At 46.3% G+C, this 27,503-nt stretch overlaps 1 protein-coding gene across 13 annotated transcripts in view; it reads left to right on the top strand.

The window, feature by feature from the left end:
* Window positions 1-27,503, top strand: part of Dlgap1 (DLG associated protein 1) — a 796,987-nt gene that overhangs the window by 740,964 nt on the left and 28,520 nt on the right. For all 13 annotated transcript variants that reach the window (XM_040752844.1, XM_040752843.1, XM_040752842.1 and 10 more), the window contains 2 exons: window positions 5,046-5,137; window positions 24,377-24,798. In XM_040752844.1, the coding sequence (XP_040608778.1) occupies window positions 5,046-5,137; window positions 24,377-24,798 (514 nt within the window). The remainder of the gene's footprint in view (window positions 1-5,045; window positions 5,138-24,376; window positions 24,799-27,503) is intronic.

Raw genomic sequence — 27,503 nt, 5'->3', positions numbered from 1 at the left:
GGGCTTCTGCCCACTTCTCCTTTCAGCCCTGGGACCCCATCTGACCCAGAACCATGCAGGCCCCATGCATGCTGCCCCGTGAGTTCATACGTGTGCCTGTTCTGTTGTGTCTAGAAGGCGTTGAAAGTTTCCTTGGTGTCTTCTGTTCAAAAGAGTAAGAGGCAAGGTGGCCAAGTGCATAGGGTGCTTTCTGCTAAGCCTGGCAGAGTGAGTTCAATCTACAGAGACCACCTGCGAAGGAGAGACCCGAGGCCTGCAGCGTGACCTCCCGTACAGTGCTGTGGCACACGCATGCCCATACATAAGTCTCTCTCTCTCTCTCTCTCTCTCTCTCTCTCTCTCTCTCTCTCTCTCTCTCTCTCTCTCTCTCTCTCTCTCTCTCTCTCCCTCTTCCTCTCTCCCTCTCCTTCTCTCCCTCTCTCCCTTTCTCTCTCTCTCTCCCTCTCTCCCTCTCTGTCTCTCTCTGTCTGTCTCTCTCTCCCTCTCTGTTTCTCTGTCTCTGTCTCTCTCTGTCTCTCTCTCACACACACACACACACACACGAGCACACTCATACAATACACACACCCACACATGCTTACCCACATGCACTCTCACACGCTCACATATTACACACGCATACTCACACTCGCGCACACACACATTCACACAATACATACAGTCGTGCACACTCACAAACACACGCTCACACATATTCACCCACGTGCACAAGCACTCGTACACAATGCACACCCACACTTTTACACTCATGCACACACACTCATGCACATTCACACACACACACACACACACACACGAGACACCAAAATTAGCAAAGGAGTGCATATCCAAGTATTGCTGTGGCCATCATCAGGTTGCCTTACGCCCAACCCTACTGAAGAACAAGATGTAACTCGTCACTCACAGGTGTGGGAGACCAAGGGCAAAGCGACCGCTCATGTGGGAAGCAGCAGCTCCCCCAGCATCACCGGGAAGGAATGCCATGAGTCCCAGGGTCATTGTTGGCTGTTTCGCCGTGCTGTGCGTCTCACGGAAACACGTAGCCACCTCAGAGACTTCCCAGTTCTTTGCTCTCTATCCTTTTCCCCAGCCCGAGTCCCACAGGGGAAGTATTTTACTGTGTTGTAAGTTTTCTGAAATAACAGCCATCTAACCTTGCTTTGTTTCTCTTTAAATGTATTATGTGTGTCCATGTGCACACGGACACCTGCAGCAGCAGCACACACGGAGGTCAGAGGAAGGCTTTCAGGATCTGATCCTCTCCTTCTGCCATGTGGGTCCAGGGCATCAAACTCAAGTCGTGAGGGTCAGCTATAGGTCCGTTGCCCACAGAACCATCTTGCCAGCCCATCCTTCGCTTTTTTGCCCCCATCTGGTGAGCCTGAGACACATTGGTGTCGGTGGCGCCTCCTGTTGGACAGTTATTTCTCTGCAACGCAGATCATGGGTCACAGACATCTGAAAGCCAGACATGGGCGCATTTTCTCCCTAAGGTTCTGTGCTCACAGCCCATTCTGCGAAGTTCACCTTTGAAGGGCAATTAATCCTTCCCTCAAAGAGGGGAGTCAGGTGCCTTTCCTAGCCTGCATAGCACACACAGCTGGTCAGGTCTCCCAGCGAGACCACACTGAAGCCTGGGAGGAGGTGACAGCATAGGAGCCAAGGGCCCAAGCCCCAGCCCCCTGCCCTCATCTCCTGGTTCCCACTGGAAGCTAAATTTCCCTTCCATCACTAAGGGATCTGCACCCCCTGCCTTTCCTATCAAATGATGAGATTACAGGCATACATCACCAGCACTAGGAACGAGTGAAATTTTCTACTTATTTGCAGTGAGTGTACAAGAGTGGGGGGGGTGTATGACCGCCACGGCACGCACACAGAGGCCAGAGAACAACTTACAGGAGAGAGTTCTCTCCCTCTGTCGTTATGTGGGCCCCAGGGTCTCATTCAGCTTCACAGGCTTGGCAGTACGCCTTTTCCCAATGAGCCATCTTGCTCATCCAAGAATGAGGATTTTAAAACTCTTTAGGTTCCAGGCTGGCGAGTTGGCTCAGAGGGTAAAGGCTCTTTGCTGTACAAGCCTGATCACCTGAGCTTGAGTCCCAGGGCCCATGATAGAAGTTGAGAACCAAAACTCCTGAGAGCTGTCCTCTGAACTCCACGGGAACGCCATGGCTGGCACCCCATCTCACCCGTACCCCAAGACGCACGGAACCTAGATTCCTGTGGGGGTGGACATGGGTCTCTGTTTGGGATGCTGGGTATAATTCTGCCACGGCTGTTGGTGGCGGCGGCACAGCAACATGGGTGTGTTCAGTGCCACTCAACCGTGCGCATCACCATGGTTACCGTGGGAAAGTTTATGTTGCACAGGCTTCACCACGGTGATTAAAATATCTGCCTTTCTGTCTAGCACCAAATTAGTGCCGTGGAATGACAGCTTGCTTTTACTTCCTCAATGTTTAGTTCCTTCTCTTCTTCTTTGTGTACTATTTTCCATCGCTAATACATCACCCGAAACTCAGAGTACTGTTTAGCTTTTATTTACTTATTTTGTGTGCACCTGTATGTGACTGTGCCTGAGTGCACATGTCTGTACACCACACGCATGCAGGAGCTGGCAGAGTTGGGGGAAAAAGAAGAAGAGGACACTGGATCCCTCAGAACTGGAGTTATAGGCAGCTGGGGGCCACCATGTGCTGGGAACTGCACACGGATCCCCTGCGAGAGCAGTAGGTGCTGCTCCTGGTCTCTGAGCCATGTCTCTAGGCCCCCAGAACTTGTGTGTGTGTGTGTGTGATGACAAGGCTCCTCAACAAGTTGTGATTAAAAACCAATCAGTTCTCTTTTGGAGGGAAATCAAAGCACTCAGTATTTGTATATAATGATATTTTGTGAGTTGTAACCCATCCATTCTTCCCGCCAGCCTGTTCCCTGAGCCGCATCAGTCCCAAATGAACACGCAGGATGCTATGTTAACTCTGAATCTGTTGGAAGTTTGATAAGGTTTCTTAATGGCTAACTTTGACTTAATTATTAACCCATAATTACTAATATATATTTTTATAAGGTCTTATCTTACCGAGAATGCCATACTTGCACCCTCTCCTCCTGGGATCACATGGCAACGCTCTGGTCTTGACTACATTTCCCAGAATCCTCCTCAACTCCTAGTCCCACCTATCTTGCTTCCCTATTGGCCAACAGTGCTTTATTTATGAACCAATAAGACAATATATACACAGAAGGACTTCCCCCATCAGTGAATCTTCTGGCAAATATCTGTTTTACTTTTTCCTATGTTGCCCTGCTGTTAGCATGTGTCTTACAATACTCTATGTTTTGCTTTATTTTTTTCTTTTGTTACACTTGCTTAGTTATTTAGTGTGTTGGGGGGCACCTACTTATGGCATGGCTTGCTTGTGGAAGTCAGAGGACATGCTGGTTCTCTCTTTCTGCCATGTGGCTTCTAGGGATTGAATTCCAGTCGCCGGGCTTGGTGGCATGTGATCTTGCCTGTCATGTAATGTCGTAAGCCCACCTTTTCTTATTTATTTGTTTGCTGGTTTGTTTGTTTTTCAGGACAGAGTTTCCCTGAGTAACCCCTGGAGCTTGCTTTGTGGACCAGGCTTGGCCTCAAACTCAGAGATCCACCTGCTAGTGCCTCCTGAGAGCTGGGATTAAAGGGGTGCGCCACCACCACCCGGAAGCCCACCATTTTTCATTTAATATGTATTCTGTGTGGGGTGAGCTAGGGTGTCAGATAACATTAGCTGCCCTCCAACTTGCCATATAAACTTAAACTTCTGGTCCTCCTGCTTCAACTTCCCAAGTGCTGGGATTAGAGATGTACACGACCACATCCAGTTTATGCGGGGCTAAGGATCCAACCCAGGGCTGCACACACATACACACACATACTTGGCAAGCAATCTGCCAACTGAGGCACATCTCCATTCATCCTCTTGTGTCTTCACTGCTCATTTAGAACTTCCAAGAACGCATTTGTTTGTGACACCCTCTTCCAACAGAGTAGTCACAGGACATTACATACAGTTATCCCTCATAGTGTTTGATATACACAGACTCAATCAACCTGCCCCTGGGGTGGGCGGGAGATGGCGCAGTAGTTAAGAGAACTTGCTCACCTTCCAGAAGACCTGAGTTTGGTTCCCAGCATTCACATCGGTGGAAATGGCTCACAGTTGCCTCTAATGAAAGCTTCAGCAGGTTCAACACCATCCTCTGGCTTCCACGAGGTAGCTGCACACATGTGACATATGCACAGACAGACTCACAGAAATGAGACCAGATCCTTAGAAAAGTGAATTTGTACCGAACCTGTATAGACAATTTCCTTTCACTATTCCGTACAGTGTGCAACTCTGCATGTCATGTCAATAGTATTAGGTAGGAATGCTCTAGATATGACAGCATGCTGAGAGGTATGGTATAGTCATTGGTAGGCACTGTGCCATCTCATGTAAGAGATTTGAGGCTTCTTGAATCTGGATATCTATGGTGATCATAGAACTGATTCCTGTGGAGACCAATGAATGACTGCTTGTAAGTCTGTGGAGGAATCATAGACAGTTGTCAGCTTTGGGAGTAAAACTGTATTTTATTAAAATCAGTAGAGTCGGGGGCTAGAGAGACGGCTCAATGGTTAAGAGCACTTGTTGCTCTCACTGAGGGCCAGGGTTCAGTTCCAGCACCGACACAGTGGCTCACAGCTGCCTGTGTAACTCCAGTTTCAGGGAATCTGCTGCCCTCTTGTGGCCTCCCCAGGCACTTGCACACATGTGGTGCACACACACACACACACACACACACACACACGTTTTTCTAGAAAATATTAGCAGACTCAGAGAGCATGCTAGTAAGGTAGCAATTGCTGATATCAAACCTGAACCAAAGAGGTTATAAGCCTCCAGAGCATTCCCGCCATAACCGCAGATGGCCTGAGATGAACCCGCATTTATTTGCTTCTCGAGTGAGGCAACTTGGAAGAGGCTCAACTCTTGTTTGCTTGGTCGTTTCCTCAGGTGGACGATGCTGAAGAGCCGGAGAAGGCGGGGGAGAGTAAGGCGCCCAGTAAGTTCCAGTCCGTGGGAGTACAAGTGGGAGAGGAGAAGTGGTGAGTCCGCGATAAACCCGCCCTTCCTTCCCAGTAGGTGTGGCAGCGCTGAGAAAGCTTCCGCCAGCCAGCGCTAGGTGTTCCTCTCCTGCACTGTAACCCCGGAGGGCGCACCCCATCTGAGCTTTGGTTACAGCTGAAGAGCGGCACGCTCGCATAACATTGAATGGAAGCGTGAGACTGCCAAAGGTCCCTCTCCTCAGACTTGCAGGCGTTTTATGTTATTATCGCTGCTGTTGTCGGTATTGTTGTTGCTGGTCTTGTTGTTGTTAAGGCAAGAGTTGTACCGTGCACCCCTGACTGACCCAGAACTCTAAATCCAGCTGACCTCAAATTCACAAAGATTGGCCTGCCTCTGTCTTGTGAGTGCTGGGATGTGATTTTCTTTTTTAAAATTGTGTATTTGTCTCTGTGTGGGTGTGTGCTTTGGGGAGGTGGTGTACTTTCTCACACACACACACACACACACACACACACACACAATGTTTTTAAGCACACAAGGACGCAAGGCCCAGCGTCACATCACTGGTGTTTGAAGCAAGCTCACTGCAGACTCTTAGTATCCAGAAGCGGGGAATTTAGGGTTTCATGGTGACACAGAACCCCCCTGGTGGAACAGGCTACTGGTGTCAATATTTTCATTTTATAAATGAGATTCTGTGATCCTGTGAACTCAGAAGTCCTGTTGCCACAGAGCTGAGATTAAACGATACAGGGGACCCAGTTTTGGTTCTCAGAACCCGCAACATTGACTCACACTGTTGCCTGAAACTCCAGCTCTGGGAGAGCCGACACACCTGGGCTCTGAATCTAGGTGCATGCTCTCTCTCGAGTGCGAGCGCACGCACACATACACACACACACACTCAATTAAAAAATAATCAACTGTTCAAACAGTAGAGCTATGTCCTTCCTCTACTGCTTGTATCTAACCCCGGCCTAGCACCAGCCTGAGGGACCTTGAACATAAAACTACACACATATGTGTGGTTGGTGTCCTTCAGTGTAAAAAGGGTTGATAGCTTCGGGCCTGCATTTCAGGAGCTGGGAGGTCACCATTGTACCCTCTAGTAAGTAAAAATCTGAACAAACCAAAAAAGAAGGCACATCCTTGGGGCTGGAGAGATGGCTCAGAGGCTGAAGCACTGGCCTTGATGTGTGGTGGTAGCACATGCCTTTAATCCCAGCACTTGGGAGGCAGAGAAAGGATCTCAGTGAGTTCAAGACCAGCCTGGTCTACGGAGTGAATTCCAAGACAGCCAGGGCTGTTACAGAGAGACCCTGTCTCCAAAAAAAAAAAAAAAAAAAAAAAAAAAAAAAGCACTGGCCACTCTTCTAGAGGACCTGGGTTCAATTCCCAGCACCCAAATGGCAGCTCACAGCTGTCCAGATGGATCCAGATGTTGTGCTCAAATTCTGAACCCCCAAATCACCAGGAGACTGCATTAACTCTAGCCCTTTATCACAGCAGCAATGGAGTGAGAAGGCCCCCAGGGAAACAGCAAGGCGGTGAATTTATTGCATAGAGCAAGGGGAGTGTCTAGGAGTGAGCAACAGTCTCAGGATTGGAGCGCTTCCCGACTTGGGCAACAACGTGCCCTGTATTGATTGGTCATCTGGTTGTTATGGCCCATAGGCCCCCCCAAGGCGGTTGCCATGCTCTGCAGGCCACTTTTACTGTGAAGCACATCCAGAGTCAGGCCAGCTAACTTCTGATTGATTCCTTGCCATGTGGAGGGTGTTTGAACTCCCAGTGACAGGGAGGATGGAAAAGGTCAGGACGCTCAGCACATTTTGCTGAGTCAGAGGACACAGCTGCCAAAGCAGGGGCTGGGTGAGGGTCCAGTCCCTTCCCAGATGCCCTTCACTGTTCCATTTTAACAGTGTAACAAGGACACAGATATTACGTAGGTTGAGGAAGAAGACATAAAGTTGCTTTTGTTCACAGATCCTAGATGCACAGATCATGTATGTAGAAAATTAAAAAGTCTGCACCTTGTAAACACTTCAGGATTTTATAAGCAATTATAAGGGATGTGTAGGACCAGAAGTTACTATACAAAAGTGAGTCACTTTCCAACACGTCCTCAATGGGGAAGTAGATTTGACATTTAAAGCGTAGTAGCAGGGTGGAAGAGATGGCTCGAGGATGAAGATCACTTCCTGTCCTTCTACAGGACCTGAGTTTAGTTCCTAGGACCCACTTCAGGTTGATACCGCTCCAGGGATACCTGATGCCTCTGGCTTCCTGCAGCAACTGCACTCATGTGTATATGCCCACACTCAGGCACACACATATACACATCTTTGAATAATAATAATAAAATTTTAAATAAATGTAGGCTTTGCAATGCCAAGTGTGATGACTCAAGTTCAGTTTTCAGGACCCAGATGGTAGAAACCAAGAACCGACTCTCACCACATGAGCACACCGTGGTACGCACCTCCCCCCACGTAAATCAATTAACAAGTGTAATACACATTAAATAAAACCAAGAGAATAAATTATCATTTACATTAGCACTCCCCCCCAAAAAATAGATAGATCTAAAAATACAAATAAGAAACCATCGGGGAAAACTACAAGCCTCTGGTGAAACATACCAGAGACGAGTAAATAACCCATGGATAGGAAGACTTGCCATTGCCGGCCCGGGATGTCAGCTCTTCCCAGTTTCCTCTGTAGATCGAACCCAGATCTGTGAAAGTCACAGCAGGTTCTTTTGTGTGCATCAGCAAACCGATTGTAGAGTTTAAATCGAAAACAAAGGATCCGGAGTAGCCACCTCAGAACCAAAGTGGATGAACAAAGTAGAGAGAGACTAAGACGGCCTAACTTCAGGGCTCTTGTAGAACTCTGGTAATCAGCACAGCTTGGAAGTGCGGGAGGAGGGGGAAGGGAAGAGGGGGAGGGGGAGGGGGAGAGAGAAACAGACACAGAGAGAAACATACACACACACACACACACACACACACGCACGCACACACACACACACACAGATACTTTGATCAGTGGAGCAGAGGAGCGATTCCAGAAAGACCCACATAAACGCAGTCAGCTGATCTTTGGCAAGAAAGCACAGTGATAAGGAGAGGATGGCCAGCCTTTAAACAAATGGTGCTGGGTCTACTGGACATGCCAACACTCGGGGGAGAGTAATCCACACACAGGTCTCATGGCCTTTACACCACCTAACTCAAAACTGATTATAGCTTTAAGTGGAAAACACAAAAAGGCTACACTGAGCCCGCAAGATGGCTCAGTGTCTCTGGACACTTGGTACCAAGCCTTGGCCTGAGTTCAGTCCCAGGAACCCACTAGGTGGAAAGACAGAACCAAGTCCTGTGCACACACGCACACACATGCACTGGCACATACATTAACAATAATAGTAATAAATAAATAAATAAAATTTATACTTTTTTAGAAATGGGGCCTAGAGAAAGGGCTCAATGGCCAAAAGCATAGGCTGTTCTTACTGAGGATTGTAATTCAGTTCCTAGCACCCAGAATGTGTCTCACAACCGTCTGTAACTCCAATTCCAGGGGATCTGACGCCCTCCCTTCCGGCCTCTGTAGGCACTGTGTGCGTGGGGTTCACATACAAAACCTTCAAACACATAAAAAAAAAGTAATAATCTGCAAAAAAAAATTTTAGACATGTACAAGTCTGAGTTTGCTACTCCACCCCGAAGTGCTTACTTAGAAGCCTCGAGGCTGTAGGCTCAGTCCCCAGCACAGCCAAAGCGACAAGCTACAGACCTGACAGATACATTCACTGCCCTCCTGTCAGAAAGGCCGATGAGTGTCCCCCATTCTGACACAGGGCGCGCGGAGTAACCCGGATGTGCAGCAGTCTGCAGCGGGAAAGGAAAACCTTTAGCTGCGGCGTAAGAAGACAGCTTGGCAGTTTCTTAGGAAACTCTTAGAATACAGTGCAGTTGTTGTACTTGTTGCAGCACAATGAGGACATTTTTGCATTCACACCGGAGCCTGCGTGTGGATCTGTGTAGCAACCACAGTTGTTAACAACCGTACTTGGGAGCAGACAGGATGTCTTTTAATGCATGAATCATGAACCGAAGCACATCTGGGGTAAGGAGATAATGTTTGGAGCTTTGAAAAAAAACAGTGTCAGACAGTGTGGTGAATGCCTTAGACCCTAGCACTCGGGAGGCAGAGGCAGGGTGTTCGAGGCTAGCCGGGTCAGTGTAGAAAGCTCCAGTCCGGGCAGGCTACCCTGTCTCAAAACTAAAGCCATCAAGGAGCTGGAAAGGAAGATAGCTCAGCATTTAGGAGTACTTTGCAATGAAGACCAGCGTTCAGATCCCAGCTCCCACAAAGCAAGCCCGGGGACTCCACAAATACCCATGGATCTGGGACTCCTGGGGCTCCTTGATCTTCCAGCCTAGCTGGGAAAACACAAACCCAGAGTTCAGGGAGACCTTCCCTTGGAGGGATAAGTGGAGAGTGACATGCACACACTGGCACAGGCACGTGAGTGAGTACGCATGTGCACCTGCACACACACAATAAATAAATGCATAATAAAATTCCTAATGCGAGGGCTGGAGAGATAGCCCAGAAGTTGGGAGCACTGGCTGCTCCTCCAGAGGACCTGGGTTCAGCTCCCAGCACCCACATGACAGCTCAAGGCTGTCTGTAACTCCAGTTCCAGGGGAATTCATGCGTGGGTGGTGCATGCAGGCAAAATACTCATATAGATAAAGTAAATAAAAAGTATGAAACTATGATGGTACATACATGTTAAAGTGTATTTATCAAAACCAGTAGAAGGTACTCTAGCTGGGCATGGTCACACAAACCTATAATCCTGGGATTTGGGAGGTTAAGAGAACTCTCAAGGCCAACCTCAGCTACACCGATACTAGCCTGAGCTAAATGAGACCCTATCTCAAAACAAAAGAAAACAAAAAAACAAACAAAGGGGACAGAGTGGGAAACAGACAACCAAAGTAAACCCTGATGAACACCATCATTGTTTGGTAATACGGAGGTGCCAGTTGCACCAAATACAACATTCTGGTGGAGGGTTATAATGCGGCGCCGGGAATCAAGAGAGTGGTCATGGGAACTCTACATTTTATAGAATTTTGCTATGAACTTCAAACCGTTCCCCCAAACTGACACTTGTTAATTGTGAAAGAGAGGATGGATAACAACATCAACATCGGTGGTTGTCCTGGAGTGTGTTGTTTGAGATGTGAGAACATTCAGAGCAGTGCCTGGTGTGTAGGATGCTCTCCTCGCTGTTGCTACTATAGTACCACATAGAAGAAGAGCTGTAAAGACTAAAGTTGTGAGAAAGCAGGGCTGGTGGGCTAGCTCAGGACACAGAAGCACTCATGATGGAAAGAAATAGCTCACTCCAAACACTGGACCTCTGCATGGAGACTATGGGACGTATATACGCACATGAGTGCAAAAATTTTTAAAGAAATTAATAGTGTAACCTTTTCTTCAAAAACCAGAGAAAGGGACTGGAGAGACTGCTCAGAGGTAAAGAGCACTACCAAAGAACCCAGGTTCAATTAACCAGCACCCACACGGCAGCTCACAGTTGTCTGTGACTCCAGTTCTAGAGGGATCTGATGCCCTGCTCAGGCCTTCATGGGCATCAGGGAAACACATGGTGCACAAGATATACATATATGTAGGCAGAACACCAATACACATAAAGTAAAATAGTAAATTAAAAAATAAAATAATAGATTAAAAATAAAAGGTCTCTAGTGGGTGGTGGCGCACGCCTTGAATCCCAGCACTCGGAGGCAAAGGCAGGTGGATCTCTGTGAGTTCACGGCCAGCCTGGTCTCCAGAGCAAAATCCAGGACAGCCAGGGCTGCCACATAGAGAAACCCTTTTTAAAAAAACAAACACAAAAAAGAAAAAGAAAAGATAGTCTCAATCTTACATTATTCTTCAAACCCTTCCCCCACAGTCAAGCAGCCTGTCTTCCTAAATTGATATCCAGATACTCAACCATCTGTAAGAGTGCTTGCTGATACAGGGCAATGGGATAGGGAAGGAATTTACCACACAAACCTAATGACCTGAATTCCCTACCTAGAAGTAGAGAGAGCTGTCTGCTCTGATCTTAACAAGATTGCACACGCACACACACCACAGATACACATGCACACATACATATACTCAGGCATACATACATTCACACACACATGCACACTCACGCACCCCACATATACATACACAACATATATACGTACACACACATTCATATCTACACACATGCACACTCACACACACATACACACACTAGTAATTTTTTAAAAGATTTACTTTTAATTATGTATATGCATCTATGTGGGGATTTGTACACGTGAGTGAAAGTACCCACAGAGACCAGAGCCTCGGATCTCCTGGAGCTGGAGTTGTGAGTCTTCTCTAGAAGAGCGTTGTGAGCTCTCAACTGCTGAGCTTTCCCAATGATTTCTAGAAAACTGTTAACAGCGTGCCAGGCGTGTGTTAGAATGCTTGCTGATACAATTAGAGGTGTGCTCCTCTAATCCCAGCACTCTAGAGGCAAAGTAGGTGGATCTCTGTGAATTGAGGCCAGCCTAGGCTACCACATAGTGAGCTCCAGGACAGCCGCGGCAAATAGTGAGACCCATCTCAAAAACACCAGCAACTAAATGCATGCATAAGTTAATTAATTCCCTAGAAGGCTGACAGTAATTTTAGTGCTTAACCTTCTAGAAAACTCCTCCACAGGCCACTTTGTAGTTGGCTCTTCCACGAGGTAAATAAGCATTTACATAGATTGTTCGTGGCTCTGGGTGAAAGAAACCCATTCTCAGACGTGAAGGGGTTTCTTTCATCTTCTTTTACAATTCCTCTTTATAATTCTGCGACTGGCAGTCCACTTAGATACCATCCTACAAAGCAAAATCGGGCCGTTGTTGAGATTCCTTCCCGATGACTGGACGCGGGCGTGCACACACCCCAATTATGTAGTGTTAATGAGGAACCAGCTGTTTTCACGCTGAATATCTGATGGTAATCCAGGCTTCCTTCCCCAAACAAACCGAAGGATAAGAAGCAGCAACCCCACAAAAAGTGAGAAGAGAAAGAAAATAGAGCCAGAAGAAAGAAAGAAAAAAAGAAACGAATTATGCAAGAGGCCAGGAGACTCCTAGCCTTTTTTGAATGGTCACAGGCTAGGTAAACAACCGGCCTCAAAAACCCACCTGACTGACTGACTACTGAGCAGACTTCAGAGTTATGAAGTAAATCAGTTCCTAAGCTGTTGATAAAGAGATGCATAAACAAGGTGCTTGAGGCAGAGATCTGCTGCGAGAAGAGGCGTGCAAAGGGGCATGGGATGTCCCCGTTTGTGGGCAGCAAGGACATGCTCAGAGTATCGTGGAGAGTGGACGTGCTGTGTCCTCCCCTGGGCAGCGTCACCGTCACCGTAGGGACCACGCTGTCCAAAAGTCAGTTGTGTGAACGCCCTGGGTCGTTTTTGCAAAGGAGACCGTTCTCTGAAACCAGATTTGTTTCCTTTGTCGACATCGGTTCGCTGACTCCGCAGGCCCGCTAGCAGCGCGAGCACAGGATCCGAGGGGTACATATTTGCCGACGTGCAGGGTGGATCCTAAGCAGACCCCCACAGTGCCTCCTCCGCGGCCCTGGGTGCAAGGCCTCCTACGGCTGTCCCATCCTTTGTCTGCGCTCAGGAATTCCTATGAAGTCTTCTAGGCTTTCGAGCTGATAATTAACAACTCCAGGAAAAGTAATCCTTTCTGTTGACTAAGGTGGGAAAGCCTGAAGCTCCCCGGGAGGGGGAGGGGGCTTTCCCTAATGACGATTGTATTAGCCCAGTGACTTTAAACTGCCCTTTGTTTCATGACCCACTAGTGATTCTGAGGCCGGCAGTGGATACACAAAAAAAAAGGAGGTGATTACTGCCTTCGTGATAAAAGGACTATGCAAACTTACTCAGAGGCAAAGAAAGGGTGAGGTGGTAACAATTTATAACCGATGCGCTTCAGAGTGATTGGGAAAAAAAAAAAAAAAAAAAAAACACCTGTGTCTGTGTGCGCCTGTATCTCTTCTCTTTACACTGTCTTTTTAAGTAAGGATTGTGTACTGCTGAATAATTCAGTTAATACTAAGGAAAGGAGGGGCTGGAGAGATGGCTCAGCGGGTAAAAGCGGCGGCCTTTCTGGCAGTTTGATGGGCACCCACTCGGCAGCTCACAATTGCTGTAACTACAGTCCCAGGGGGATCTGACACCCTCTTCTGATCTCTCAAGACGTCAGGCATACGTGTGGTACACAGACAGTGCATGAAGGCAAAACACCCAAACACATAAAATGATAAAATGAGAAAGAACATCACAATGTAAGTTTTCTCTTTGCTATTAAAAGCCCATGCCAGATAGCCCAGTGCCAGCTACTACTAAGCCTGAAGACCTGGGCTTGATCCCAGGGACCTATATGACAGAAAATGATAGAAAGAGAGAACCAAGGTCCATAAATTGTCCACTCACCTCTGTACACGTGCTGAGGTGTATGTACACCCCCACACATATGTACATATACACATATGAAATAAGTAAAAGCTTAAAGCAACAACTTGATGGCTTTACGAGGCACACAGCTTTGATCCCAGCACTCCAGAGACAGGGGAAGGAGGATCTCTTTGAGTTAGAGGCCAGCCTGGTCTACAGAGTGAGTTCAAAGGCAGCCAGGAGTTCATTGAAAGACTCTGTCTCGAGAAAAAGAAAGGAAGAAGGGAGGGAGGGAGGGAGGGAAAGAAGAAAAAGGAAAGAAAGAAAGCTTTCTGTGTTTAGTTAAGTAACACTGTCACTGTCTTTCTTGTTTCTTCTGTGTCATCTTGGAGGATATGCAGTGGTATCTCAGAGCTTTCATTTGAATTTCTGTAATGAATAATGACATTGGTTTTTTATGTGTCTTTTGGATGATTATATATCTCTTTGGACAGTGTCTAATTCAAGCTGATTGCCTTTTATATAAATTGGGTTGTTTGTTCTTTCTGTTAGTCAATATTTTAACAATTATCTTCATATTCACCACCGGATCTTTATCAGGGTTAAAATGTATCATTTTCCCATGTTCTGTGAGCTGTCTTCCCACTCTCCATAGGGGCATTTCAGGTATCAGAGTTTTTAGTTTTTAAAAAAAAGCCCAGCTTCCTAGGCAGTGGCCACGTACTTCTTTAATCCCAGCACTCAGGTGTCAGAAGTCTTTATGAGTTCGAGGCCAGCCTGGTCTACAAAGTGAGTTCCAGAACAGCAGGACTGTTACACAGAGAAACTCTGTCTCAATAATAATAATAATAATAATAAGTCCAGTTTATATCTTTGTTTTGATACTTATATTTTCAGTATCCTGCTTAAGAAATCATCACGAAGGAACCGGAGGGATGCCTCCGGGGAGTAAGCACACTGGTTGCTCTTCCAGAGGACCCTAATTCAATTCCTAGCACCCACATGGCAACTCACAACCACTTGTAATACTTGTCCCAGGAGATCCAATGGCCTTTTCTGGCCTACCAGGCGTGGATGTGATACAGACAGACACACAAACAGAACACCCATAAACATAAAAATAAACTAAACTAATTTTTTAGAAGAGAAATCATTACCAAGTCCATGGTCAAAGTTTGGCTGTATATAACTTAGATCTTAATTTAACCTTCATTTTGAGCTAATTATTTTTATATGAGATGAATTAAGATGCAAAATTATTTTTTAGTGTGGCCGTCCATCTAACTGACATTCACTGATTTATTTTATTTATTGGAGGGAGAGTAGAGGGATAGCTCAGTGATAAAAAACACTTGTTCTTGCAGAGGATACCAGCACGCACAGGGAAACTTTAACTGTGCCTCTAGTTCCAGAGGATGTGACACCATCTTCCAGTCCTGAGGGTACCAGGCACAAATATGGTGTACATACATACAGGCAGGCACTCACATACACACATTAAGTAACAGTAAATACATATTTTAAAAAATTAAATAGAGCCAGGCAGTGGTGATGCATGCCATTAAATCCCAGCACTCGGGAGACAGAGGCAGGCAGATGTCTGTGACTTTGAGAACAGCCTGGTCTACAAGAGCTAGTTCCAAGAAAGCCTCCAAAGCCACAGAGAAACCCTACCTCCAAAAACAAAACAAAACAAAAATTTAATAGATAAAATAAATGTGCTTGTTTGTTTAGGGAGGAACAGGGTCTCACTATGTAGCACTGGCTGTCCTGAAACTCACTTTGTAGATAGTCCGGCCATGAACTCACAGAGATCCTTGCTTCTGCCTCCTAGGTACTGGGATTAAAGGCATGCATCACCCTACCATCTGATTTTCCTTATGTTAATTTACCCTGGGCAGTAGTGGTACATTCCTTTAGTCCCAGCACTGGGAGGCAGAGGTAGGTGGATTTCTGTGAGTTCGAGGCCAGCCTGGTCTACAGAGCAAGTTCCAGGACAGCCAGAGGAACCCTGCTTAGATAGATGATAGATAGATAGATAGATAGATAGATAGATAGATAGATAGATAGATTACATGCCTCCAACATATAATGTTCTAAGGAAATACACAGAAAAGAGGATTAAAAATCACAATAGAAACCTAACAGAACAATCACTAAACCCTGTAGCTCTATGTCTAAATCGTGCTGACATGATGGGAACTCCAGTAAGTTTGAGAAGCCCTGCCTCTGTGGCCTTTTCATGCAGAGGCCACACGGCCTCTCTCTGGGACCATGGCTGCATTGAGTTTGGAGTACCCGGGTGGCTGTGCATAGTGAAATAATTTCTGTGGCAGCCCTGTGCAAACAGGGTGTAATGGAGGTCCTCTTTCTTCAAGGTAAAAAAACGTTCCAGATGACTTCATTTTTCTACTCTCGAATCTGCCATGGATGAGGTCTGATCAATGCCTAAAATGTCCTCCAGGACATCTCTCTTATTGTCCCAGTGCAAAAGTATCTGTGCTCTTTTTCAAGACTCTGGACTTCAGAAACCAAAGACCTAGTGTGGTTGAGATAGGATCTTACTCTCTAGCCTTGAACTTGTGGCTAATGAATGGCCTTGAACTTGTGACAGTCTTCCTACATCCTAAGTACTGGGATCGCAAGCATGAGCCACTAGTCCCCTGAGCCTCCTCGGAGAGTGAGGATGAGGACAAGTTCTTTGCCAGAGGATAACACGAAGTGCTTCTAGTCTGCTTCCCAATGCACTCTTTGTTCCTATCTGAAACATCAAGACATAGTATTGGCTGTCCACGTTTCTGTCAATACTCTGGTCTTCTGAATTTTTACCAGAATCACCTGTTTGATTCTTCCTCTGATAATTATGTAGACTCTCTAGGCTACCAAGTCCAAACTCCTTAAAATTCTTTCTTCAAACCATTTTCAAAGGCTTGAGAACTACATGGTCAGATTTTAGTCACCACGGTGACCCACTTCTAGAACGAGTCTTCTGCTTTACTTACGTCTGCTTGCTTGTTTGCGTTGCTGGGATGGCAGCATCTCAGAGAACAGCTTCAAGTATATTTTGCATTATGGTTTCAGGGGAATCCGTTCATGGATTCATGGTCCCATGTGCTTAAGCATCGTTGTGGTGGGAACATGTGATGAGGTTCTTCAACTTGTGACAGGGAAGAATCAGAGAACACAAATTACCCTCAGGAAACAAAATTACCTTCAGTGCCATGCCCCCAATGACCTTGCTTCTCTAGCAAGATCCTGATTCCTAGAGTTTCCACCCATTCCCAAAGTAGTTCCACCTGCTCCTGACCAGGCGTCGGTACAGGGTCAAAACACTACCCTTGTTTAACTGTGACAGCTTTGTGGATTTAGGATGTCAACACCTTTTCCTGTATGTTGGTGGAAAGAGGATTGGTCTCTACTTTGACTTGCCAAAAAGAAAAATCTCTGCTCCGCCTGACCTCCCACTGATTGAGGCCCCACCCACTTCTACCACACCTTTTCCATTGTGTTTGATACTTAGATCTCAAGAGTATGATGGCTATAAACAAGAAAGATATCCTGACATCAAAATGTACTTGAGAACTGGATATGGCAGTTGTAAGTTCACATAGGGGGATTATGAGTTTGAGAACAGCTTGAACTACACCACTAGATCCTCTATCGAAAAATAAAATCTGCTTGCAAATGACTCCCGCCATTCCAGTAGATCTGCAAACACAGACTGATGTCACAGGCTTTGAAGACCGCCCACCTGAGAGTCACTCCCCACCTCTAGAAACAAAGGCTTCAGTGAACGGAATTCTTTCTTGTTGTGGTTGTTTGTTTTTGCTTTTTGGTGTTTCTTTGGCTTTGTTTGTTTGTTTTGAGACAGGGTTTCTCAGTGTAGCCATGGCTATCCCTGGAACTCACTCTATAGGTCAGGCTGGCCTCAAGCTCAGAGATCCACCAGCCTCTGCCTCCTGAGTGCAGGGATTAAAGACGTGCATCACCTTTAATCCCAGCACTTGGAGGCAGAGGCTGGGGTTTGTGAATAGAATTCTCATACGTTTGGTGTTCCATAAAAATTGCCCCCATTTCCTTCAGCATTTCCAGAAGTAACCTAGTTCTGAGTTTCAAAGACCTTCCTACCACCCGTCCTTCCTTCCATCCGTCCTTCCTTCCTTCGAATATCAAAGTTTACTGGCTGAGAGGTAGTGGCACACTTCTGTAATCCTAGCTTTTGGGAAGTGAAGGGGGGGAATCAGAAGTTCAGGGGTTAGCCTGGGCTACATAGCAAGTTTGAGGTCAGCCTGGGCTACCTATGACCCTTTATGCTTGTTTGTCTGGTTGGCGAGCTCCTGTGTGGCCATCAGAGGAAAACTTAAGGAGTCAGTCGATTCTCTTCGCCATGGTGTGGGTCCCAAGGATTCAATTAAGTCATTGGGTTTGGTGGCTGGGGGAGCCATCTCACCAACCCCTAAACCCTGTATTTCAAAACAGAAGACAGCTCACAACAGAGCCGTAACTGAATGGAGCAAGTCATAAAGAAAGCACGTTGTTCCTCTGACCACAATCGCCGTCACTATAGACATTCCTTCTTTGATACCAAGTGACTTCAGTGTGTAAATATTTGGGCTTCTGGTGATCCCAACTAAACAAGAAACTAAAAGATAAAAAGTCAAAATCGGGGAGCCTAGAGAGACAGCCCCTTTGAGCGTAAGGCTACATCCTCGTTTTTGCCCACCTAGAAATTCTGGATTCATTCCACCTCCTACTGTCTCCTTGAACAGCTCCAAAGGCAGAACCTGCCCTTCACAATCTCTCTCCTTTGCTTAACAACGATGTAACCTAATCAAATACTTCCTAACGGTGTACTGTCTTCAGGGGTTTCACATTTCAAACGCCTGACACTTAGCCTAAATCCAAGCCAGCATCAAATTTATAGCCCTTAGTTCTAGGATTACAAGAATGTGGCACCACCCCTGACCCATCCCCTCTGTCCTTTCTTTCTTTCTTTCTTTCTTTCTTTCTTTCTTTCTGTCTGTCTGTCTGTCTGTCTTCCTTTCTTTTCTCCTTCCCCCTCCTCTCTTCCTTTCTTCTTTTCCTTCCACCTTCCATTTTTCATGTTTAGTTTTTAAGACTATTTAGTTAGCAGGAAGAGATCAACTCACTATGACTTTTATTTAACCAACGCCATGTTAAAACGTGTTAGTGGGGATGAAGTGTTAAGAGCACTTGCTGTTCCTGTAGAGGACCTAGATTGGTTTCCCAACACCTCCTTGGGTGTTAGCCATTGTCTGTAACTACAGTTCCAAGGGGTCTGATGCCCTCTTACACAAGCACAACAGCTGTAGACATAAAAGAAGTATAAACCTTTTTAATGGTTAATGAGATGCCTGACACCTGTGTTGGTTCCAAAGACTGGCTCAGCTCCAGTTCTGAAAGCAATTTCTTCTGGACCTTTGGAGAGATAGAACCAAGCGTTTCCCATAGTGACGGTCATCAGGGATCTTAGTGACTTCCCAGCTCATCCTAAAAGAAGACCAGCAATGTGTGGGCCCTCTCAAAAGCCAATGGATGTTACCTAACCCACTGTCCTTAACTTCCCATCCTCTGCCAATGATCTCCCATAGCCGGCATGGGGCGAGTCTTCATGTTGGAAACCCGCTCTTTTCTTTGTCTTAAAGAGATCTTTGGACAAAAGAATTGTCGAGTTCAGATGAGCAATGGATGCTTTGCAGGCTAGATAGAACAGCACGAGCTTCGTTCACATGGCAGCTGGGGAGCTCTCTGAGTGAGGGCTACATCGTGGATGTTTTCTGCTCAGTTTCCGATGAGAAGTTCTGACTGAAAAGTACATTTTTAGAGGAGTTGCAACCTCCCACCCCTTTATTTTTTACTTTTACTTTGCATAATGAGTTATATGTTGGGTCTTGGTCAGAAATGGTGCCTGTTCACCCAGCCCCAAGATGGGCATCACACTGAGGAAAACATTTTGAGGCCTTGACAGGAGCTTGGAGGAAAAGGCTGAGGTGAGGATTCCTCAGACCGTCAGCCTAAGATTCACATTTCCAACATGTGGCCAGATTTGATTCTGAAAGCAACTATAACCAAATAGAGGGATGAAGAAGGTGACCAGATCCTGGAGGCTCTGCAATGGAATGACTGAATGACCCTCCCTAAAATCCCATATGGCTTGGATGTCACTAGTTGAATGCCAGGCAGTTCCAGCCCATTAACACAGAGATGTCAGGATGGGAGTGCAGCATGTGGACAGCCCTGGGTTCAAACTCCAGCCCTTACACAAATACACACCAAAGATGACAATTGTATCAGTTGTGAGTCCTTTTTCTTTTTTAACTGTAGCGCAAGAACCTGTATGTTCATTTGTAACCTGTTCCATATAGAAACATTATGGCAACGGTGTAGCATGTAGACAGACAGCCCTGGTTTCAAACTCCAGCCCTTACACAAACACACACCAAAGATGACAATTGTATTAAATGCTACTCCTTTTTTCTTTTTTTAACTGTAGCCAAGAACCTGTATGTTCCTTAACCTGTTCCATATAGAAACATTATGGCCATGGTGTAGAGAGTCCTTTAGTCATAGACACCCACTTGTTTCACAGCCACAAGGGCCCCAGCTGGGACTGCTAGTCAGTGACTTGTCTCCCTATGCAGAACACACAGGTCTTTGTCCTCTGCACCGGCTGATCCAGTCTCTCATCACTGGTTTTCTGCATCCTAGGCCTGAGTACTGGCTGGCCTTGTTCAGAAGTGTAATCATTACACACTGTGCCTGCAGGGCAGGCAGGCAGGAAGCGCTTTAAAACCGGGAAGTGTGGGTTTGGGAGCAGCTACATCAGGCTTGGCTTTAAGGTTACCCATGCACAGAGATTCATCTTAGTGGCCCTTCCTTCAGTCCCATCAGCAACTTAAAAAACAGTCACAACTTGCTCACACCCTTCGCTCACAAGGGCCTCTGTGCCTGAAAGACAGAGCAGTTTTTCGGGGCTGAGCATCCTTTGAAAGCTCTGCTGGGAAGGAAGCATTGTTTGTGGGACTTGAGGGGCAAGAGAAGGCACAGCTTGTGCAGGGCTGCCAGGAGTTCAAAGGCGCGCCGCTTTTAATCCCAGACCGTTTTCGTTTTGCTTGACTTTTATTTCTTTCTGGGTGGCTAAACTGCAAACTTCTATTAATCTACTGCCAAGTAATTTTTCTCAAGAAGGTGGATACATTACCCAATCCACATCTGGGAGTGCTGGTAGGACAGTTTTGTGTGGCTGAAAACAGGGGAAACTAGGCCACTGTTCTCTCTGTGGAGCAGATTCTTCCCTGGCGTTGGGTGTGAGCTGCTGGACTAGTAAATGTGGAAATTCGATCCCCTGGCAATCAGAGATCTTGGCGGCAAAGAAGCCCAAGTATTTCTGCAGTTTCCAGTTCTGTGTTAGTAGAACAGCCAAAATGTCAGCCGTGGTGATGAACGCCATCCAAGTCCACACAGGCAGCGGGAGGGGAAACTCAACGTCAGGAAGTGACATTTAGCATTTAGGGACAAAGTTGAAGAAATACAGAAACAGCCAAGAAGTGGTTACTGGAAGGAACACTTTACCTGAATTTCTGCCCGCCCTTGTTACAACAAAGAGACTTCTTAACATGACTTTCAAACTTGCACAGCACACACAAGCCACCCCCCCCACTCTTTTCTCTCTCTCTTACATATACCCACTCTCACAATACCACACACACACACACACACACACACACACTTTAGCTCTTCACAGTACTAACAGTTTCCAGAAGTAACCAGAGCTGATCATGTCAACAGATACAATTTCTTCAATTTCTTTTCTTTGTGTGTGCCCTGAGGTGGGGGTGATTTGAGAAAGTGTCTCACTGTATAGCTCTGGCTGTCTGGGAGCTCTCTGTGTAGACCAGTGTAGATCCAAGCACCGGGATCAAAGGCATGAGCTACCATGCCGTACATGCAGTTTCTTAAAAGTGTAAGTGATAGATGAACTAAAGTGAGTGGCCAGGATCATGATGTGTATGACTTTGCCTCCCAAGTGCTAGACTTAAGGATGTGCAGTGACTGTCTTTATTGCTTTTGTTTTTGTTTTGTTTTGTTTTTGAGACAGTTTCTTTGTGTAGTCCTGGCTGTCCTGGAACTTTATAAGACCAGGCTGACTTTGAACTCACAGAGATACACCTGCCTCTGCCTCCCGAGTGCTGGGATTAAAGGCGTGCACCACCACTGCTCTGCCTGACTTTAATCTTAATAATCAACACAGACCTGTCCTCCAGGCATCTTCTCTTTGATGTATATTCTCTAGGGGAACCATGGATTTTTTTTTGAGATGTTGACTCTGTATCCTTTTGATTACTTGATTTAACTTGTTCACATAACTGCTTCCCCATGTTATTTGGGCCTTCTTTGTTTTGATGGACTACAAGCATTAGTTTTAATTGGCTGACACAGGGTAACCCAGGAGAACTATGAAAGTCCGGGCTATTTAAAGCTGCACACTTTGCTTAATACACAACCCCTTTAGGTTGGTACTGTTGAATACGAAGCATTCGTTGGAAACCAACTGGCTGATGAAGTCTCAAAGTAATATAGTTATGAGCTACTCAGAGGAATGTACCAAATTATGCTCATTACGGTGGTTTCAGTTTAAGGAAAAACAAATAAACAAAAAAAAAACCCACTAAGGTGTTGGAGAGAGGATGGTTCAGTGGTTAAGATCACTGGCTGTCCTCAAAGAGGACTCAAGTTTGACTCCCAACACGCACATAGTAGCTCCCAATCATCTGGAACTCCAGTTCCAGGGTATTCAACACCCTATCCTGGCCTCTGAGGGCAGCAGGCGTGTACACAGTACATATACATACATTCAGGAAAAGCACTCACACATGTAAAATAAAAATAAATAATTTTCTAAAAAACTGTTTGCTGCCGGGTGGTGGTGGTGCATGTCTTTAATCCCAGCCCTTAGAGACACAGGCGGGTGAATCTCTGAGTGCAAGGGCAGCCTGGTCTACAGAGTGAGTTACAGGACAGCCAGGGCTACACAGAGAAACCCTGTCTCATGAAGGGGAAAGAAAAGGAAGAAATAAAATGTTTGCTGCTTAAGCTTGAGGAGTTGAGTTCAAGTCCCCAACACCCACATGCCTGCTGTAACCCCAGCACTGCGGGAGACAGAAACAAGAGGCTCGCTGGGTCCTCATGGCCACCAGACAGGCTCCAGGTTCAGTGAGAGACCCTGTCTCAAGGTCCTACAGTGGAAAGTAAGAGAATACCCAGTGTCTTCCTCTAGACCAGTGGTTCTCAGTCTTCCCAATGCTACAACCCTCATGTTATGGTGACACCATCCCCTACTCCCACCAGCCATAAAATATTCTTGCTGCTGCTTCATAACTACTGTTAGGAATCATAATGTAAATATCTGATGTGTGACCCCCGTGAAAGGGTGACTGTACCTCCCAAAAGGTCAAACTCACAGGTTGAGAACTACTGCTCTATACTCTTATGTATATGCACAGGTGTGTGGGAGCACACATATGCACATATACCATGCATGCAAACACACACACACACAAACTAGAGAACAAGATGTGTTGTTGATGGGGTATAGAGAAATTGATACTTGAATCCATCACAACCCTGTGATAGGTCACTGTCCTCACCTTCATTGTAGCAAGAGATACATAGAACTATTTGCTCAAAAAAAAAAAAAGTTGTTCCTATGAATATCCATATAAAAATGCCCAAAGTAGCCAGGTGGTGGTGGCACATACCTTTAATCCCAGCACTCAGGAGGCAGAGACAGATTTCTGTGAGTTCCAGGCCAACCTGGTCTACAGAGCTAGTTCCAGGATAGCCAAGGGTATACAAAGAAATCCTGTCTCAAAATGAGAGAGACAGAGACAGAGAGACAGAGAGATGCCCAAACTGAACCTGTTAATAAGCAGTCTTTTGCTACCTTTGGCCAACAATTGTGGAAAAGCAAAGCAAAGTTACAGGGGAGGGTAGTCATGGAGAACTCTAGAGCTCTAAATTGGTCTTTATCCCAAAGGCTTTGAGCCATGTTATTATGTGGACCTACAGGACTGCCAGGTGAATGCTTGCCAAGCAAAAAGGTTTTAATTTTAAGGGGAAACGAACGAATGTTTAGGAAATCTCTTTCCTAAGAGGTGTCCCTGGGGAAAATACAGGAATTAAGACAGTCTTTTTTTTGTTTTGTTTTGTTTTGGTTTGGTTTTTACGAGACAGGGTTTCTCTGTATTGTTTTTGAGGCTGTCGGTCCAGCCTGGCCTCGAACTCACAGAGATCCGCCTGCCTCTGCCTCCCGAGTGCTGGGATTAAAAGCGTGCGCCACCAACGCCCGGCAAGACAGTCTTGATCAAGCCTAGGTTGCATTCTTCTCCCCATCTCTAAGCAAATTACATAAAAATCTAATTGAAATGTTGTGCTTCTCCAGTAGCTGCCTGAAAGCCGCCCCTGGACATCATAGTGACTCCGGTAGCTCTACGTGTTGTCCCACCTGTGAAATTACCTTACATGTGCTTTACTATTCCATATTTAGCAAATATTTAGATCTGTGACAACCGGTATAGTCACCTCAAAGGTCAACCCAACTGCTCCTCCAAACACTGGGAAGATGCAAGAGCACTCCTCGTCAGAGTCCACCAAAACAAATAGGATGTAGTTAGGCTTCGGTAAATATCCTGGAGCTAAATCTCACTTCTCTTCTCTTCCAAAGCTTCCGCAGGTTCACCCGGTCCAACAGCGTGACCACCGCAGTGCAGGCTGACCTGGACTTCCATGATAATCTGGAAAATTCCCTGGAATCTTTAGAGGACAATTCGTGTCCCGGCCCGATGGCCAGGCAGTTCTCCCGGGATGCCAGCACGTCTACCGTCAGCATCCAGGGTTCGGGGAACCATTACCACGCCTGCGCAGCCGACGATGACTTTGACACGGATTTTGACCCCTCCATCCTGCCTCCCCCGGACCCCTGGATTGACTCCATCACAGAAGACCCCCTGGAGGCCGTTCAAAGGTCCGTGTGCCACCGGGATGGCCACTGGTTCCTGAAGCTTCTCCAGGCAGAGCGAGACCGCATGGAAGGCTGGTGCCAGCAGATGGAGAGGGAAGAGCGGGAAAACAGCCTCCCCGAGGACAGTAAGTAGTGCTGCCCCGCGTGTCGGTGACTGTGGTGTGGGCCGTGCCGGTTTGTGTGCGTAGGCTTTCCACCAGCTCAGCTTGTAGTAACCCTTCTGTTTGTTTCACACCCCAAACCCAAACTCCTGGAAGAGCTGTGCGATTCCGTTGAAACACCAGAAAGTGCTGTACTGCACAAAAAAAGGGAAAGCCACGGAGCCGGTGCCACACCCTCCAGCTCTAAGATCTGTAGCTTTCCTTTCCTCCTCTGAAACACATCCAAGATCAGCGTGGGGCTATGGTCTCGCTGTCTCCCAGCATCCACACTTCCCCCAACATAATCTTAAAATATGTCCGATCCCAACTCTAACTAGCTGGGCGGTGGTGGCGCACGTCTTTAATGCCAGCACTCGGGAGGCAGAGGCAGGTGGATCTCTGTGAGTTCAAGGCGGTCCTGGTGTACAAAGGGAATTCCAGGACAACCAGGGCAATACAGACAAGCCCTATCTTGAAAAATCAAATAACAACAATAATTTTATTTATTACTATTAGTAAGATTATTATTATTATAACTAGTTTTAAGGTCTGCCTTAGTCAGGGTTACTGCTGCTATGATGAAACACCATGAACAAAAGCAAGTTGGTGAGGAAAGGGTTTCTTTGGCTTACACTTGCATACGACTCTTCATCATCAAAGGAAGTCAGGACAGGATCTCAAACAGGGCAGGAACCTGGAGGCAGGAGCTGATGCAGAGGCCATGGAGGGGAGCTACTTACTGGCTTTCTTATAGAACCCTGTACCACCAAGCCCAGGGATAGCCCTACCCACAATGGTCTGGCCCCTTCCACATCAATTATCAATCAAGACAATACCACACATGCTTGCCTGCAGTCCAGTCCCACTGAGGCATTGTCTTAATTGAGGCTCCCTCCTCCTCCTCATTTCCAGGTGGATTTTAGATTTTGTCAGGCTGACAACACTAATAGCCATCTCAATGTGTGTGTGTTGGGTTATTATCTTTATAGTTTTATTAGTCTTATTAACATGCAATATTAAAATAACAATAGTGTATAGGCCAATGGAAACCCTGCTTATTGCATCTTTCAGCCAGTTTGTTTTGAGAGGTGGGGGGCTCTTATATAACCCCGGCTAGCCTGGAGCTCAGTAGCAAAAGATATCTTTGTACTTTTTGATCTTCCTGCTTTCACCTCCCAAGTGCTAAGATTATAGGTGTGTGTCAGCCTGCCGGGTCATGGTATTATAGGCTTGTACCGTGACCACGCAGGGCTAGCTGACCAGTTTATTTTGCTGTTTTGTTTTCCTTCTTGAGACAGGGTCTCACTGCATAGCTCTGGCTGGTCTGGAACTTTTATGTAGACCAGGCTGTCCTCAAGCTTTCCGTGATCAGTGATCCACCTGCCTCTGACTCCTAGGTGCTGGGGGTTAAAGGTATGTGCTAACCGCCTTTTGTTGTTATTGCTATAGACTTATTTATGACTGGAGAGATGGTTCAATGGTTGGAAGCCCTGACTTTGGAGCCCTGGCTGCTCTTCAGCAGGATTCAGATTCAATTCAATTAAAAGACAACCTCTGAGAGAGAGAGAGAGAGAGAGAGAGAGAGAGAGAGAGAGAGAGAGAGAGAAATGAAATGGAGGGAGGGAGGACTAGAAGAAGAAAGAAAGAATAAAACATGGCCCCTTTCACGTGATCTGACCCCCTCATACAGACATGCATGCAGGCAAAACACCAATGCACACAATTTTTTTTAATTTAAAGGCTTGTTTATTAATTTTGTCTATGAATGCTTTCCTGTGTGTATGCTGTGTGCACCACGTATGTGTCTCTGATGCCCGTGGAGATCAGAAGGGAGCATCAGATCCCCTGGTACTGGAGTTAGAGATGATTGGTATTTTCAAGAGGGGCTGGGAACCAAACCCAGGCTCCCTGCAAAAGCAGTAAGTGTATTTGGGTGCTGCAATATCCCTCCAGTCCCCCTCTGGCCTCCCTGTGAACAAAGCATCCTTTTTTTTTTTGGTTTTTCGAGACAGGGTTTCTCTGTGGCTTTGGAGGCGGTCCTGGAACTCACTCTGTAGACCAGGCTGGCCTCGAACTCACAGAGATCCGCCCGCCTCTGCCTCCCGAGTGCTGGGATTAAAGGCGTGCGCCACCAACGCCCGGCTACAAAGCATCCTTAAAGCTATGTAGGAGGCAGCTTTAGGCTAGACTAAACTCAGCTACAGGCTAATAGAAATCAACAATCTGGCCCCGGTGGTGGCGCACGCCTTTATTCCCAGAATTTGGGAGGCAGACACAGGTGAATCTCTGAGTACTAGGCCAGCCTGGTTTACAGAGCAAGTTCCAGGACAGCCAGTGCTGCATAGTGAGACTCTTTGAGTGGGTGGGATTTGGGAAGAGAGGAATGGACTCCATGGATTGTATAAGGGTGAGCCAGAGGCTCCAAGTGAGCAGTGAAACCCAAAAGAAGGAAGGAAAAAAGGAAGGAAGGAAGGAAGGAGAAGCCCACAGGGCCTCAACCCTATACAAAGAAAAGCAACATTATATGAGCTCAACAGGTTATATTTAGGAATATGTATATATATATATATTCATATACATATTTGCACACAATAACAACTGATGGAAAAGGAAGCCACGAGTTTGAAGGAGAGCAGGGAAAAAGAGGGAGAAAGGGGGAGGGAGAAATTTGGGGATTAAAATACAACCTC

Source organism: Mesocricetus auratus, unplaced genomic scaffold, assembly GCF_017639785.1.
Source record: "Mesocricetus auratus isolate SY011 unplaced genomic scaffold, BCM_Maur_2.0 Super-Scaffold_100010, whole genome shotgun sequence".
NCBI lineage: Eukaryota > Metazoa > Chordata > Mammalia > Rodentia > Cricetidae > Mesocricetus > Mesocricetus auratus.
This window is presented reverse-complemented; position numbering and strand designations above follow the sequence as displayed.